The sequence below is a fragment of the Rattus norvegicus genome, chromosome 11, assembly GCF_021556685.1.
Source record: "Rattus norvegicus strain SHRSP/BbbUtx chromosome 11, alternate assembly SHRSP_T2T, whole genome shotgun sequence".
Classification (NCBI taxonomy): Eukaryota; Metazoa; Chordata; class Mammalia; order Rodentia; family Muridae; genus Rattus; species Rattus norvegicus.
The window spans coordinates 47,055,344-47,073,425 of NC_141544.1; the positions used below are offsets into that span (position 1 = coordinate 47,055,344).

General features: G+C 49.5%; 1 protein-coding gene across 14 annotated transcripts in view; it reads right to left on the reverse strand.

The window, feature by feature from the left end:
• Positions 1-2,168: 2,168 nt before the first annotated feature.
• Positions 2,169-18,082, reverse strand: part of Hlcs (holocarboxylase synthetase) — a 179,839-nt gene continuing 163,925 nt past the window's right edge. For all 14 annotated transcript variants that reach the window (XR_015632704.1, XR_015632703.1, XR_015632702.1 and 11 more), the window contains 5 exon segments: positions 15,401-15,468; positions 12,453-12,613; positions 7,760-7,874; positions 6,127-6,340; positions 2,169-5,119 (listed from right to left, as the gene is read on the reverse strand). Coding sequence is in view for 10 of the 14 variants with exons in the window: in XM_087575905.1 (XP_087432031.1) it covers positions 4,948-5,119; positions 6,127-6,340; positions 7,760-7,874; positions 12,453-12,613; positions 15,401-15,468 (730 nt within the window). In the remaining 4 variants the exon portion in view is untranslated.

The window sequence follows — 18,082 nt, forward strand, 5'->3', positions numbered from 1 at the left end:
TTTACGGTTTATTTACAGGTGTGTGCATTTTCTTTTTGAGGGTCACTATTTAGGGCCGGGGGTGTGACTCAGTGGCCCAGTGCTTGCCTGGCAGGCAGGGGATGCCGGTTTGAACCCAAATATATAAAGAAAAAGAGAAAATCACTATTGAAACTTTTTCTCATGGCTCTGACCGGGACATCTGCCTTGAGCAATAAATACCCAGTTTGACTGCGACCTTTCGATTTCTCTACACAGGAAAGATCTCATCCATTTACCCCTTTAAAAAGTGTGGTTTACATGGGTGTAGTTTACAGTGGTGGAGTATACTTTTAATCCCAGCACTTGGGGGAGGGGCAGAGGCAGGAGGATCTCTGTGAGTTCCAGGACAGCCAGGGCTGCACAGAGAAAGCCTGTATTGAAGAAAAAGAAAGAAAGAAAGAAAGAAAGAAAGAAAGAAAGAAAGAAAGAAAGAAAGCAAAACGAAAACAGAAACAAAAGAAAAAAAAAACAAAACAAAACCCTTTACTTCAGGAAGCTCTTCCCACCTGTACAGAAAGGCTCTGCATTAAAACACAACATGAAGACAAACTTCATGTTTCTTCATGTTTCCACAACTAATCTGTCTAGAATCAGTGGCTTGAAGAACTTCCAAAATGTGAACTTTTGTGTTGGCCCACCTTCTATGTCACTTAGTGAGGACCCTCCTTATCCCCTACAGCATCCATAAGGTCAGGACCAGGAGTATATGTGGAAGGCGCTGGGCCACAGGATAGCTACTCACAGCCCTCACCTGCTCCCAACACTAGATGCTCTCAGTATCTGCACACAACAAGCCAAGCTTTAATGCTCATGAGTCTCACGATTAATCCACAGTTCTTGGAAGATCTGTGAGCATTAGCACCAACATTTTTCAATAAAGTTCCACTTAACTGCTTTTGTGTCAACCTGTATCCACTAGACATGGACCATAAAGGAGGTTAATAGGAAAGGTTATTAGTGTGTGTGTGTGCGGGGGCGGGCAGAAGTGATGACCCTCTGTAGATTTATAAATGATAACATAAACGAACATAAGGGTGTCTGTGTGTTCCTAGACATTAAAATGTGCATTAGTAAACATTTCCTTATTTGGACAAACATCAGCAGTTTTCATAGCCTACAATAGTAAGGAAGATTCCTCGGAGAGCTAAACTGGCTTCCAGAGGTTACCCGGACTCACAGAAAGTTGCCAAGCAGTTACCACGGCAACCTAACACTGTTACCCTCATCCTCAAGATTTTGTCCTGGTATCCTTTCTCAACCCTGTGAGGCTCTGATCTGAGGGAGGAGGAAGCACTTCAATAATGACGTGCCCTCTTTCACAAAACAGCGACGACGACGAAAATATCACTGTGGGCCTGTGGGCCCTACCTAAGATGAACCACGCTGACACAAATGCCAGATAAATGGACTTGAAGCCTAAGCCAGTTCAAGCCTTTGGCCCTGCACAGGGCAGGGCCTCCCTGGGAAAGGAATTTCTTTATGTTCTTGGAAGCCCCTTTCTAGAAAAGCCATTCCACTCATACCTCTGCAGAGACAGGAAGGGGTGGAAGGGCCAGGGTCCCCACCCCACCCCCGCTCCCTTCACCCTTCAGAAGTCCAGGGCTTCCTCCCTTAAACCATAGTGGGGTGTGGTGTGTGTCACCAGTGTGTGGTGGGTACACACACACACACACACACACACACACACACACACACATACATGTGTGTGAGACAGGCTACACATATAAAACATCTACCCATGTTCCAGTCCATTAGAACTGTAAGGTGGTCTGGCAGCCTCTGGGTTATCTACAGCACATGATGCAAGCTGATCCCAGACACAGGTGAGACATGTAACATTAAAAATCTTGGGACAGAAGCATCTTCAATGAAAGTTGATCAGTTCTCACAAAGGAAACACCCTGAAAGAACAGAGTCGGCAGGCGCTCATTTCGGTAAAAAGATTTGTTTGTGCTTTGAGCCTTTGTGAGCCTTTTTTTTCACCCACTAGTAAGATTTCCTTTCTGCCGAAAATACATAAAAGCTCACAAAGTACCAGGTCCCTGAATTCTTACATGCGATCTGTTATAAAAGCATGTTTAACAGTGTAATCAAAAGCTACCGACAGTTCCTAATGAAGCTGAGGTAAAGCAAGAGTGAGTCTGAGCCACAGTGAAAATCCTGTTTATTTTGGTAGAATGACTATAGGCATTGGTTTACAGTAATTCTTTTCAGAGATGATTCTTTGAAAAAAAAAAAGTAGCAAGGTTTACATTTTGGTTTATTTCAAAGATGCATAGAGATGAACCAGGAATGAGAATGTCCCATTTCTGGCACGTCAGGATAGCAAAGCCCCCAAGATTCTGCTCTTGCATTCCGGAAGTGTCAGGCGAGAGAGAACAGGGGACTACCACACTGAGTGCTAGGTATAGGGGAGCCCCAGAGTCTGTCATCCCTCACCGGGTGTGTATTTGTCCAAGCCTCCGACTTGACACTGCCTCCACGCTGGGTCCCATCATTCCGCGGTGAGATCCACAGGACACAGTTCTCCCTGTACGGACTCCCTCATGGCTTTAGCTGAGCCATGTGAAACCCAGCTTTTGCTCTGTGCGCCTTCCAGCACCCAGGGGTAGATTTGTGAACAGGTTTATACTGGGGTAAGCAGGTTTATACTGTGTAACCTGCTCTGCAGCAAAGGCGGATTCGGGATTAGGTGGCTGCACCTCAAGACTACGAGGCAGTAAAGTTAGGAGACTTGTGAAGCTCCCGGAAATCTCGGGATGCTGAGTCTGTAAACACCTCACTCGCACGCATGCACGCACGCACGCAGGCAGGCACGGACACACACACGCACACAGCAGGTACAGTGGCAGCCTTCACACCTTCGACAGCAGAATGCTCTCTACGATATGGAGTTTGAAGTCTTTGGTTCATGTGAGGCAAAGTCAGGCTAATGGGAGATACAGCATCGGCTTCAGGCCGTTTTGTCTCTCAAGACCAGGAGTGCCAGGTCTGCATAAGCAAGAACACCCAATCGGCATGCCCGGAGCATCTCTGTCTGCTCTGACAGGACCACACTTCATTAGTTTTAACTTACAGAAAGGAAATTAAATGATAACATTTTTCCCCAAAGCAGAACTATCCAGAATAGGCCTTCAGCCTAAACCGTAACATGTTTTTCATTAAATAATCCCCCATAGAAATGTAAATGTAGTGATGGTGGCCCTGGGAGAGGAACGGCCTTATATTACAAGGTCTGAGGGACGAAGCTTTGCAACATCAAGCCTGGAGATCTTCGTTCTTGATGATATTTTACAGATGCTCCCTCGAGGGCCCGTCATTTTTGTAATTTTGGGTGGTGAACAGTGTTATTTAAACTCACATGAATAAAAAAAATACCGGAACTAAAATTTATACATTTATCTTTTTCTTTTGAGAAAAGATTTAATCAAAGTCTTATTTGCCAGAGAAGTTACTTTCAAGTTCTTTTAATGTTGCATTCCCTCAACGTAGTTCACCCTGCTATTTTTGGTTCAAATGGGGCTGTCTGTGCTAGGCTGAAGGTGGCTGGGTTTCCGTACTGAAAACTCTGCTTTCTGGGGTGGGCCTGACTGTAGAAGCTGGGTAAAGATGGGACTCGTTTGTGACGAGGATCCTGTTCAAAGCTAAGTGTTCTGTTCCATCGTTTCCTTTCCACCCACTTCAGTGGAAGTGGCAGGAAGCAGGAGTGCAGCAGGAACTGGTTCTTTTAGGCTGGGCAGCGATGGTATGATTCACAAGCTCCACAGAGACCGGAGGTACATGGAAAAGCATGGAGCACATCTGGAAGCACAAACCTAGAAAGGCTTCCTCTCCTTTGTTCTTCCACGGAGACTTTTAGCACATCAAATTTTGAACATCTCCTTTTAAACACACACACACACACACACACACACACACACACACACACATACACACACACACACACACACACTGCATGCACATATATCTCTCCAAACTGATGGCAGTTTGTGTCAATCTCTGTCTCTTTCCTGACGTTAGGAAATCGGGGGCAGAGAATCATGACTTTACAGTACAGTGCTGCAGTCTCCTGCTTGAGGACACAGGCTGATGGGGTGCAGAGCCACTTCTAACAAACAGAGCCTGTCACTAATGGGTTTAAAAGTTCCAAGAACCCTCCCTTGTGTGGGCCAGACAGTGAGCCCATATCTCCATCAGCCTGGGCAAGCCTCTGCCTCCAAGGAAGCTACCATCATGGTTTAAACATCTACACGTGACACATCTGACCCTGGAAAGGGGACCACACTGGCTAGCAGCGTCTCTGCGGCCATCCTTCAGTCCTGTGTTCCAGGCTACTACAAGAAGCCCAACCTGACTAAGAAAACCAGCAACAACCCAAGGTGTAAGTTAATGCCTGTGCATTCTGGGACAGCACTCAGCACTCACCTGAGCTGTGGGGTCCCTCGTTTTAACAGCAGACGGCTAACGGCCTTCACTCCTTGGGGTATTTGTATAATCTCATCGCTATTCCCACCCCCTTGCTCCCCATTCTCCCCCAGTACACACAGATCCAGGCCATGTGGGGAAGAGCTCTTCTACACACGCAAGGCAAACTAAACTCCTAAGCTAAACTGATTCTTCTTCACCTATCCATCAGTCCTCACCAGATGCCCCTTCATACACCCAATAAAACCACAGAGATAAAAAACAAAAACCCAATCCCAGGGGTGGGACGGGGGTGGGGGCGGAGAACCCGCAACCTAAAGAGTTAACAACAGCGCTGGTCTGACTGCATGAGTTTCCCAGGCCCTAGGCAGGCAGAGACAGCAGAGCAAGCAGAGCCTGCTCTGACCTCCCAGGACATCCTGGGAGCAGTTTCCCTGATGCTGCGGCCACCACTGCTGCACAGCAGCAACCCCCAGCTGTCTGGGGATGTGGAGGCGGCATTTACTGTCGCTTGGGGACAATGAGGTTCCTCAGCATGTCAAAGGAGTTGCCATCTGGATGCACGCTCACAACCCCACCACCCTCTTGGTGGACCTGCAGGAACCCGGAATCATCAAGACCCACGATAGACACCGGTGGCCCCTCGCTGCTGCCCAGGCGGACTTGCTGACCACTGAAAAGGAAGCACACCAATACCAGGGTCACAGGAGGCGACGGAAGGCTGGAACATCTTGCTCAGTGAGTCCCCATTACAGGGGAATAGGTTCTGGGGACAGGCTAGGGCTTACTGTAATGACCTCTAACCTTATCTGTTCCTGTAAAATACCTCAATACCTACTCGGGCAGCCACAGGGCTGGGCTGGGGCTTCTGAGTACCGGATCACAATGCTGGTGATCTGTGCCTCTCCTCACCCTGAGCACTCTTAACTCCATGTGCAGAGAGACAGGAAAGTGGACAGGGAAGCCAAGGAGGCAGGGGAGACAAGAAGGAGTACTGGGGGCAGGTGAACATGGGTCAGATTTACGTTGTAAACGTGTGAGATGTCATAACCCAAATCGACTGCTCATCAAAATGAACATAAGCTACTCAGAAAGGAAAGGACTTCACTACGCAGGGAGGAGAAAGCTGGCTCAGTCGGTGAGGCTCCTGCCCTGCAAGCCGGGTGACCCCGGTTCACTCCTTGGAACCCACGTGAAAACAGAAGAGAACTGACTCTATGATGCTGCCCCACCTTCTCTTAAGCTCGAAGACAGGATGTCTGGAAGGGTAGAGGCTTGTCTCACACACTTGCGGCTCTCACACCTCAGCTGCAGGAGGGGGCTGGGAACAAGTGTTAGCATGTGGGGCTGGCCTCGGTACAGAGTACAGACCTGGTAGACGCTGGGTGCACGTGTGGCTCTATTGTGCCATGGGGATCCCACCTTGAGATCTAGAAGGATCTACCGCTCAGACGGTCCACACTAAAGTGACTTCAGCTCTTCTCAGTGGCATGGTCCTCCCAACTCATCCTCCCAGGACGCTGGCCCCTCTTCCTGCTAGGCCGGCTTGTTCAGGTGTACTCACTGGGCTTTCCCATCAGGGTTAAGAAGTAACTATCTAGACCTGTGCTCAGCCCTGCCTGTTAAACTCGAGTGCTGACTTCAAGGAATTTTAAAAGAAAGAAGCGAGTGGGGGCTGACCTGTGCGCCCAGTATTTATAATACAGGGGGAGAACGCCGTCGGGCCCTTGGTCCTGAAACCTGTCAATCAGTTTCTCCAGCACGGTCACAGCCCTGGCTATGAGACAGTCGGCTCGTAAGGGCTTCAGGCCTGCCTTGTTCTGCTTATTGTGTTCTTCGATGAGGTCATTGATACATATGGTAGGATTGCTGTTAGTCACATTGAATCCACAGCCTGGAGAGAAACAAACAGTTCTCAAAAAGCAGCTTGACCTCATCAATGGTTCTCAGCCTTCCTGATGCTGTGAGCCTTTAATACAGTTCCGCGTGTTGTGGTGACCCCCAGCCATAAGGTTATCTCATTGCTCCTTCATAACTGTGATTCTGCTACTGCTACGAATCATAATGCAAATATCTGATATGCACGGTGTCTGGTATGTGACCCCCCCAAAGGGATCTTGACTAACAAGGCTGAGAGCTGCTGTTCTAGGTAATGGTACAAATTCTCCTAACATTCAAAACTAAAAGTCTGAGGGAAGATAACGCTATCAATTACTGTCAACTTGGGCTACATCTTTCTAGAAGCCAGAACGTTCTGCTGCTAACCCTGAAACCTGCCTTCTGGACTTCCCGGCCTCCCAAAGCTTTAAGAATACAGCATAAGCCACACACTCTGCCCATACCAGAGGGGCCCTGTCCTTTAGCTCTCTGAAGCAGTCCGCTGGACTCAGTACCCTGGATGCTGGTCAGAATCTGCATCTCGTACAATGGCTCGTTTCAATGTGGGCTGTGGAGCTTTAGAGGCACGGGGTAGCTGGCCTAGAAAACACTGCCAGTGGCAACAGGATTGGAAACATACAGCCTGTGTTCTTCAGCCGGCACTGGAAACACGAGCACACGGCTGTGTCTGTTGCTGATCTCGGAGTGACAAGTGAGCTCTACTGGGAATCAGGGGACGTTGGTGGTTGGATGTCAGGATCCTAAAAACCTCTGAAATCTCCTGGAGCCTCCTCCTCCATGGATGCGCCAGGGTGAAGCGGGCAGGGACACTATCTTAGTTTGACTGGCTGGGGGTTTTTTGTTTGTTTAAGGCTAGAAAGGCAATGTTTCATGGCTAAGAACACAAGCCTGGCGGCAGACCTGTCTTAGATACTGCCATAGCCTGTTACCGTACCCCAGCAAAAAAGTAGGAGATAGCGCTGCCACAGGCTGGGTTTTCCTACCTCAGTTAACAATTCCCCATAAAGACGCTCACCAACCTGATCTGGACGGTCCCTCACCCAGACTCTCTTTCCAGGTGATTCTACATGGGTCCAGTGCACAGTCAGGCTAAGCACCCCAGACAGCACCCTATTGCTTATTATAAAATGGCAAAGCATTTGTTTAGGCCATTTCAAGCCCCGTGGGCAGCAAACCCACGGAGAGACATCTGTTGGGTGTGACAATCTGGCAGTTTCCACAGCCCAGACAAGGCCTGTTAAGCCTTCACTCATCTGATCCTCTCTGTATTCCTCACATTCTATAACTACAAGGCTAGAAACATCATCTCATATCGCCACTTGCTCTTTCAGATATAGGCGTGCGTAAGACATTTCAATTTTTGCTGGCTTTGCTAGTATTAAGAAATGCTGGAGGAAAAGTGTTAAAAACTTACCAATGAGGATATAAAATGTTTCTCCCACAAGTGTTGAATTAACCAGAACCCCGCCGATCTTCATGAGATCGCTGTAATAAATATCGTTGGGCCACTTCACTCGTAAGTTGATATCCTAAAGAGAATCTGCAGGTTAACTAAGCAGTCGACCACGGGGCAGCCCGCAGTGATATCCTAAAGAGAATCTGCAGGTTAACTAAGCAGTCGACCACGGGGCAGCCCGCAGTGATATCCTAAAGAGAATCTGCAGGCTAACTAAGCAGTCGACCACGGGGCAGCCCGCAGTGATATCCTAAAGAGAATCTGCAGGCTAACTAAGCAGTCGACCACGGGGCAGCCCGCAGCGAGACGGAAGGTGAACAGAATATTCTTGAAACTAACAGGACAGGGAATTAGCCCTCTCCAGCTTTAGACAGTTGTGGGGCACCATACAGTATTTTTTAAACTTTCTTTATGCATATAGATGTTTTACCTGCATGTGTCTATGTGCCTTGTGCAGGCCTGGAACCATAAAGGCCAGAAGAGGGTGTTCGATCCCCCTGGGACTGGGCTTACAGACAGTTGTGAACTGCCATGGGGGTGCTGGGAATCAGGCCCAAGTCCCTTGGAAGAGCAGCCAACTACTGAGCTGTCTGTCTGGCCTCGAGTAACACAGTATTAAAGTACCTGCTGGAGCTGGAAGGTAAAACTGACAGGGCCCACTCAGCATTGACTCTGCACACTCCCTTCCCGTCACCCTCTCAGTAAGGCACAAACCAGGTAGGAGGAGGGCCAAGGTTTGAGAACATGAGGCTGAGAGCTGTGGCTGTTGGCCTCCAAGTCTGCGAACCACCTTCCCCGCTGGCTGAGCTCATCTTGGCACTGGCCTATCCCTGTGTTGGCTGCCCCTCTTTCCTGCTTAGATTTGCAGGGCTCCTGAGCGGCACCTCTGGGCACCCATAATGCTATGCTGGTGGACTACTATTGCCGTGAAAGCTGTCCTCTCCTCTCCTCCTGCCAGATCCTAGCTGGCCTAGAAGCCCCAACACAGCCATCGGGTTGGGAGCAAGAAGCAGCACTCACATGTGCTCCTTGCCCATTTCTGACTAGAACTGGGATACTTGGTGTTGAGCATCTGGCAACCACAGGGGACACAAGGGACAGGCTGGCTGAGTGCTGCTGGCCCTCGGTGGGAGAGGCTGGGTTGCTGCTCCCCATCTCCTCACGCTCAGAACAACCCCTTTCCTATATGTAAAGTGCTGTGGCCCACACTGACCCAAGCACAACCAACCCCGCCATCAAACTGCTGGGAACTCACAATAAGGGATCAGGGTGTGCGCGACAAAGTCTGTGCCTAGAGGAAGGAATGCTGGGAAAGGGGCTTTAGTTCAGAGGGGAGGCGGACAGAGCTTTAAGACACTGAGAGAAGTGAGGGCTGGGGTGAAAAAGGGCTATAGGGGTCCCAGGGAAGAGAGGGGAGGACAGGGGAGGATGGGGGAGGACGGGGGAGCACAGGGGAGGACAGGGGAGGATGGGGAGGACAGGGGAGGACGGGGGAGGACAGGGGGAATGGGGGAGGACAGGGGAGCACAGGGGAGGACAGGGGGGACAGGGGAGGATGGGGGAGGACAGGGGAGCACAGGGGAGCACAGGGGAGGACAGGGGAGGATGGGGGAGGACAGGGGAGGACGGGGGAGGACAGGGGGGAATGGGGGAGGACGGGGGAGCACAGGGGAGGACAGGGGAGGACAGCGGAGGATGGGGGAGGACAGGGGAGGATGGGGGAGGACAGGGGGGAATGGGGGAGGACAGGGGAGGACAGGGAGGATGGGGGAGGACAGGGGAGGACAGGGGAGGATAGGGGAGGATGGGGGAGGACAGGGAGGACAGGGGAGGACGGGGGATGACAGTGGAGGACAGGGGAGGACAGGGGAGGATGGGGGAGGACGGGGGAGCACAGGGGAGGACAGGGGAGGATGGGGGAGGACAGGGAGGACAGGGGAGGATGGGGGAGGACAGGGGAGGATGGGGGATGACAGTGGAGGACAGGGGAGGACAGGAAGGACAGGGGAGGATGGGGGAGGACAGGGAGGACAGGGGAGGATGGGGGATGACAGGGAGGACAGGGGAGGATGGGGGAGGACGGGGAGGACAGGGGGGAATGGGGGAGGACAGGGGAGCACAGGGGAGGACAGGGAGGATGGGGGAGGACGGGGGAGCACAGGGGGGGACAGGAAGGACAGGGGAGGATGGGGGAGGACAAGGGAGCACAGGGGAGGGACAGAAGCCACAGGAAGCAGACGCAGATGGCCTGGTATCACAAAGGAGGCCACGTCACAGTGACAGTAATTTACTATGTGGAAATGGATCCTGGTTTGTGCACTGCCAGTGACATCCAACTACAGACAAGTAGGCACCCCAGCGAAGGCCATAGAGAAAGGGAGGAGCAGAGGTTATTTCCACTATCCAGTGGCTCTTCTGTGTAGGTCAACTCAGCCCGTCAAAACTAACTCCCCTCGTGGAGGTCACGCAGGCCCAAAAACCCACGCGGTATGTTGTCTCTGGTGTGTGGGTTCTAGCTGGGGATCTTTAGTTTTGTATGTTTAACTTGACACCTACAGAAGCCAGGAGGTTATAATGTGGCTATAGGGTGGGTACAGGGTGGGGGTGGGGGTGGGGGTGGGGGCATGGTGCATGACCGGTGGGGGTACAACAGATGGGGGTAAAAGAAAAGCCTAGAGCCATACAAGGGGGGAAGCTTAAGGAGTGACAGGGTGGGAGGACTTGGGAGTAAAATGTATGGGTGGGGGGAGAATTAACCCAAACCGAGGTTATAAGAAAGACGTGGAAGTCTATAATTTAATACCTCCACCCCCGCCAAGATCTCAGTGTCAGACGCAGGGACACTTATGCGTCACAAGTCAGGGAGGCTCCCAAGGCTCCCAAAACAGCAGGCTATTGTCACTTGCTCTTGGCTGCCCACCATCGCTAACTAGGAAGACCCTGCATGAAGACATCACACACTTTGGTTGCAGGGCAGTGAGGGACCAGTCTTGATCTGATGGGGACGTCCTCCTGGCTGGGTAGATTTCTTAGTGCCAGATGTGTTACATAGGCTGATGCAAGAGAAAAGACATCAGCGGTCTTATCAAGAATTGGACTCTGAATGTCCTATTATATACCTGCCAGACAAGACGTGCCACCCATTTTATGATTGCACTGGAGGTCTTTCTCTTAGAAGAGAATTCATGACCGATACTGTAAACCTGAGCCAAAACCCATGTTTGGGGAGGTCTCAGGCCCTGGCATGAGACCTATTATTGGTGTTTTCCTAAATGGTCACATTGTCAGACTGTCATGGAACTGGTTATGTTTATATGTGTTTACATATGTTTACACCTGCTCTGTGACCTTGGCTGGAGACATTTCTTTCTGGAGAGGGCAGTGGCTCACGCAGGAACTCACAACTGGTCAAAACATTAAGAATAACTGACTATAAGTTCTTAGCCCTAAGTGGATGTCTAAGAGAAATCTCCTACTTTCTCTAGGCTCAAGGAATATCAAGTAAGGTGGGGCAGAAAGAACCTAAGATCCAGAGAATGGGGAGGGCTTCTGTCAAACACGGCCATTTGTGGTTACCTGAAAAAGACCTGCACCGGATTGAACCAACCACAATTTGGTATGGATGGGGAAAGGGATCACACGACCCCTTCAACAGCTAAGGAGCTATTACGGTGGATGAATGCTGGAGGGGGAGAACCATTTTTCCTTAGGGGTGTGGCCACTGGTGGGTTGTTTGCCCTCCATTGGATGGTCCTGCACCCATGCACAAACATGGAACGCTAATCAGATTCAGTAGATTATAAAAAAAACATTAAGAGAAAACAAAGTTGGGAGTGGGGTGTGTTAGGGAAGGGTGGGAGTGGGGTAGGAGTTGGGGACATGAAGTAGGAGGTGAGAGGATCAAAATACATTGTATAAAGGTAACAAAGAAATACATTGTATAAAGAAACAAAAATAACTTCACTCAAAATGGAAGTCATCGTATATAGGACATGCCATGGTGGACTCTCCTCCCCCTGAAACTGTAAGCCAGAATGAATCTTTTCTTCTAAAAGTTTGCTGTGGTCATGGTACCCTATTACACTAAGAGAAAAGTAACCAGGAGTGGGGTCATTCGGGCAAGGATAAGGAGGATAAGGATGCCAGCACACCCGTCCTTGCAGTGGGGGGGGGGGGGAGACAGCATCAAACAAACCTGGCTATGAACTCCATCGACCACAAAGAGCAGCTCTGTCATGTGGACGTGAGAGTTGGGGGAGATGGAGAAGCTGTCTAGGTCCATAAAACAGCCCCCTTTAAAACTGAAGACACAGAGAACTCCCACCCAGCCCAACAGCCTGAGATAATATGTTCATTACGAGAAAAAGAAAAGCTTGTCCATACTAGGATGCTCAGAAACTGGGCAGAGAGCCTGGGAATGGCTTCTGGAAAATGCTCTGTGGAAGCCACACCCACAGTGGCACTGTGAATGGTGAGCATGCCAAGTGAGTACTCTACCCCTGAGCTACGGCCCCAGCCATGACTACCCACTCCTAATGGTGCCGTGCGCACTGTGGTGACAGCTTTGCTGATTGTACAAACGCATGCTGCAAACAGAAAGGCCAAGCTGGAGGCTCCGCAGGAAGGGGCAGGACGGTGACGCCACACATACCTCATACTCCGGGATAGACCGCACTGCCTCCACCACGGCCAATGACATCAAATGCTGGACAAATGGAATTCTTTGTCCCAGTTGTGACCTTAGGGGGATGGAGACTAGCAGAGTGGAAAGGGCACATCCCACGGGGCTCAGCCAGGCATTCGGGCCCCTTCCTGGAAGACAGACCCATTGAGAGAATACTGTGTCCCACGTGGGCACTCCTGGACAACAACGACCCACGCGTCTGTTCCAGCTTTATAACACACCTTGATGTTCTGGGGTGAACTCAACGAAAGGAAAATGCTTCAAAGTCTGAAGAGAGCCCAGTGAGTAAAGTGCTTGCCACACAAGTGTGAGGGGCTGAGCTCAGTCTCCAGTACTGGGTATAGGAGCGTGCTGGTGTGTACCTAAAACCCAGTGTGTGGAGGTGGAGACAGGCAGGTCCCTGGGGTTCTCTGGCTGCAGCAGCCTAACCGAATCTACAAGCTCCAAGTCCCCAAAAGAGAGACACTGCCTCAATAAATAAATAAAAATAAATAAGGTGGTCTGCTCCCAATGATCAGTCCTAAGGCTGAGTCCTGGATTCCATGTGGACATACATATACCACACCTGTACAAACACCCGCACACACGGGCACCTCCTCCCCACTGCTGCCCCCGAAATTCTCAGTGTCTGAACGCTGTGCTACCATAGTCGGGCATGTGGGTAAAAAACGGCAAAGCAGTGTGACTGGACTAGCTACTGGCCCATGGAAGCTGCTTTTGCAAAGCAGTGCTTCCAGGGGTACTGGCTGTGTGGCCCAGGAGCATGGAAAGCCGAGCCGTGCCTTTAGTGATAGCCGTGTGAAAGGCTTCACACTGTTTTCGTGCTGGATTGAAAACACGATAGGCAAGTCCTGCCTGAGCTCTGGACTGAGTGTTAAACAAGCAATCCCTGGGGACTGGAGAGATGGTCAGTCTGTGAAGCACTTACAGCTCAAGCCTGAGGACCTGAGTTCTAATCAGTAGCATCCACGTAAAAGGACAGGCATGAAGCTGGGCAGATGGCTTGACAACAGAGTGGTTGTCACACCAGCATGAAGGTACTTGGGATACAGGGGAAGGGGAAACCAGGTGCTGGCTGGATAGATGAGTTAAAATGGTCAAACTCCAGGGGCATGAAGAGACTCTGCCTTAATAAATAAACCGGAGATTAACCAAGGTTCCTCCATACACGCACATGTGCACGCACGGGTGCACGCGCGCACACAGACACAGACACAGACACAGACACACACACACACACACACACACACACACACACACGCACGCACACGGGCACGCACACACGTACAGCCAGATGTGGTGATGCCCTTGCTGTAACCCAAGTGCTGAAGAGAGACAGGCAGGCAAATAGATTCTCAGGGGCTTGGGAGCCTGCTAGTCTAGCCTACAGGTGAGATCCAGGTTCAATGACAGAAAGACACTTGATGTACACACAAGTGTACATACCCACACACATGTTCAATACACATAAATGTATGCACATGTATCACACATACATCCTCACGCAAATACATGTACATATGCAATGCATACACATACCACCATGCACACATACTCACATGTATACATACATGTTTACACATAATGTACATATACACATGCACACACCACCATACACACATATACATATGCACACATACTCACATGCACACACATATATGTACACACATACGCACATGTATACACGTACATACACACACCATCATGTACACACATATCTATATGTACATGCATATATGAACACACACGCATGATCCCTGTTAGCAAGTCTCTATGCTGCTACTTGTTTTTTAAAACTGAAGTTAGGAAAAGAAAATAATCAAATGAGAAGTATAGGTTAATTAAAATTCTTCCAGAGTATCTTTTTAAGGGGTTGGGGATTTAGCTCAGTGGTAGAGCGCTTGCCTAGGAAGCACAAGGCCCTGGGTTCGGTCCCCAGCTCCGGAAAAAAAAAAAAAAAAAAGAACCAGAGTATCTTTTTAAGAACTCTACCATCTCTGGTGGGAATGGCTGGTGTGCACTGCAACTCCAGGTGGGCACGGGTGGTGTTTATCAGCAATTTCAGCACGTGGGAGGCTGCAGCAAGAAGTCTGGGAGCTGAAGTACATACATACATAGCTAGACCTGGTCAGTCAGTCTCTCATATATATACATGTATACACATACACACATATAGTGTGTGTGTATGTGCATATATGTATATAAAATCCCATAGCTTTTATGCAATATTTTTTCCTCTTTGTCATATGCTCAAATCAAAGAAGTGGCCATCTTCCATCTCTCTGCTCTCAGCAAGGAATGGATGTGGATGGTCTGGTGTCTGGTGTCTGGTGCTGGCAGGAACATGACCCATGTTCCTGTAAAGCCTCATCCATGCCTCCTACAGATGCTGGCGAGGTCTCTGCCCTTGCTAGTCCCAGCATGGCTCTGGGACAGTGCCGGCTGACTGTCAGTCTGCAATGGGGGCAGGTGGTGGAAACCCAGACCGGCTCTTTACTCTTGAGTGGGCACTGATCCAGTGGGGGCTGGTGGGCGGGGAGGCCTCTGGATGTGATATAAGCTTATTACAGACTCCAAAGACCCTCACCAAGGACTTCAGGAGAATAAATGTCTTAGAACTTTGTTTCCATCACAGCCCATGGGATGTATGGGGAACGTAGGTTAGCAGGCATGACAGCCATCAAACGCAAACACTGCACAGTTAACGAACTGTGGACTGGGCGACTGCCCGTGCTCTGCTGAAGTCAGTGGGCCTTCTCCTTTCCCCTGCCCCATTTCAGGGGTAGCGGGTGTTAAAATGGAAAGAGTCTAACTCGAATGGTCTCAGAGTTCAGCACATACCAAGCTCCCCAACCAGGTGACTTGTGGATTTTCGGAAAGGAAAATAACAGCAATGATAACAAAAGGTGACTGACCTTTGCCCTGGGTCTGCCGAACTGCAATGGCGATTAAGCCCATTTCCTGCGGCATCTCAAACATCAACCTGCAAATGGTGGGAAAAACTGGTCAGTTAGAACGGACGCATAGAGGAGGGCCAGCAACTCGGACAGAACAGGCTCAAGCGTGTGCATGTGCACGGTGGCCAGGAAGGGCCAATGATCTGCGGAGCTGTAGGAAGGAGGGGTGCTGCTTCCCTCACAGCCTTCGGTGGGAACCAGCACAGGGGTGAAGCAAATACTGGTGAAGGGCCAGGGAGTGGAGAGGGGCAGGGGTGGAGAGGGGAGTGGGAACCCTCCTGGCTGGTGCTTGGTGTGACTGCCAGGACACAGTTCTTTGGACGATTTTATCAAGTTGTTTCTTTCCCTTACCTTGTCTCTACCTCCAAGTGACAACAGTGTCTGACATTTGTTTCTACTTACCGTGCGTCTGTTTGAACCGCACACGTTTCTGATTACTCGGAAAACCAATATGCTGGTAGTAAAGCATTTAAGAGATACCCCATCCCCTGAGAACTAATTATGCTTTAACTGCAGTAAATAAATCAACACCTTTTGAGAATTCCCAAGAACCCTGGTTCTGTCCGGGCTTCAGGTCTGCTTTTAAAATAGTTTCACTGACAAGAATACAAACTTCTCTTTGGGAATTAAGTAGCAAAGCTTACTTTCCTACTTCTCTACCTGACTGGCTGATATTATGGGCAAAATGAAATAGAACGGGAAATGTGCACCCACCCCAGAGTCCTTCCCTCCGAGTGTCTCCTCCAAGTGGTGTTCTCTGTATTTTATCTCCGGGCTAAGACACTTCTCCTCTGTCTTCCTGAAATTGTTGATCTGGTGTCAAGCAGATATAGGAGGTATTAATGATCAAAGCCAAGCTTTCTCCTCTATCAGTGATATGGGGGCGGTCTTTTTAAAGTCAGTCAGTCTGTCTGTCTATCTATCTATTATCTATAATTTGATCTATCACCTATCTATATATCTATCTCTCTGTATGAGTGTACTTAGATATATGTGTATGCATCTTTCTTTTCGTGAATCTATCTATCCATCCATGCATATGTGTGTGTACTTATATAGCATGTATGTATCTATGTAGCTATCTATGAATGTATGTATGTATGCATATCTATATGTGTATGTATAGTATATATATGTATGTATTATCTATCATCTATCTATCATCTATTATCTATCTATCTATCTATCTATCTATCTATCTATCTATCATCTATCATCATTGTGGGAGAGGAGGGGTTGAGCAAGGCAGAGGACAATCTGGTATTATGTATTAACCAGGGATTACAAGTCAGTCTGAAGTGCTCCTCAATATTCTAGCACTCAGAACCCCTTAAAGCAAGCCTGTGCCCTGTGTAGCTCTCCACCCTCTCCTGCAGGTTAAAGGAGCCCCTAAGAGAAGGAAACTGCTTAAAAAGCAGCCCCACAACACCCGCTGCCTCTTGTATCCCCAAGCAGTACAGTACGTGCACAGGGGAGGAAGCCTAAGATTTCTTGCTTGCAAAGGGGACATGAGACTATGTTGGGCAGGGTCTGCCTGGTGCAACAGTGGGGTCTTCCTCATGGCTGTGGGAACAAGGCACTTGGGAGAAACCCGACCTGTGCCAATGCATAGGATACACATCCTCACAGTGTTTCTCTTGGACACTATGAATCACTCCTTGAGGTGGAGTATGCCTACTCATCCCTGGGCACCAAGAACAAAATGTCTTTTGCATGTGCTGGACAAGAGAAAAGTCCTAAGAAGGAGTCTTTGTCTCATGGCAAAGTTAACATTGTCTTTCCGGGATTTCTGCCTCCTAGAGGGTACCATTCCTGAGTCTGGGCTCCTGGGGTAAATGGTGGGGGGCGAAGAGGAGGATGGGATTGAGTATTCCGTGAATAGACTACAGGAGCGCTCTGGACGGTGGGTAGTTTAGAATGTTCTTTAAACATGTGGACCGTAGACACTCAAACGCTACATATGGACATACACCCAGTGATGGAAAGGGGTGGAGGCAGGGCTGCGGGAACACGAGTGGCTCAGAAACAGCCTTTTAGAACAAAGAAAAGTGATGAAGGGGGCAGACACACTGAACTGCTAGAGGCTTGGCAGCACTTAACAGACCATGTTAATGAGCAGAGTGAGTCCGTGCTGCTCAGGCCAAGAGGAAATTCTGCAGCAGAGACAGAGGAGGAAGGAGCTAATGCCTGTTTGAGACAACTGGAGGCCGCCAGATTTATTTGTGCTATCTGAGATAACTCTGGGGGCCGAGCCGCACGGCTCAGTCGACAAAGAAGCATTTATGAACTTTGTCAATGCTGCATTCCTGAAAAGGAGGCTGCTGCAGGCCACTTTAAGTAGAGAAAAGGCAACCATGGACATATGCCATCCTTTCTTGTTGACCTTGAAGAAGGAAAAGTGAGGGGCAAGGAGGGGATTGCCTAGTCCTTACCTATCAACCTCTGTATTTTATTTTGGGGTCACCAAAGCTACATAATAAAAGGTTTTGGGTGTGTGTGCTCCCCTTGGGACCAAAGGGACACTGAAGAAAAAGCCCTGTTCGTGCTGAGCCTGAAACTTCTGCAGCCCTGTAAGGGATTGCTTTGCAATCAAGATGATCTAATCCCCGCACCAAATGCTCTGATTACAGAGGGCATCAC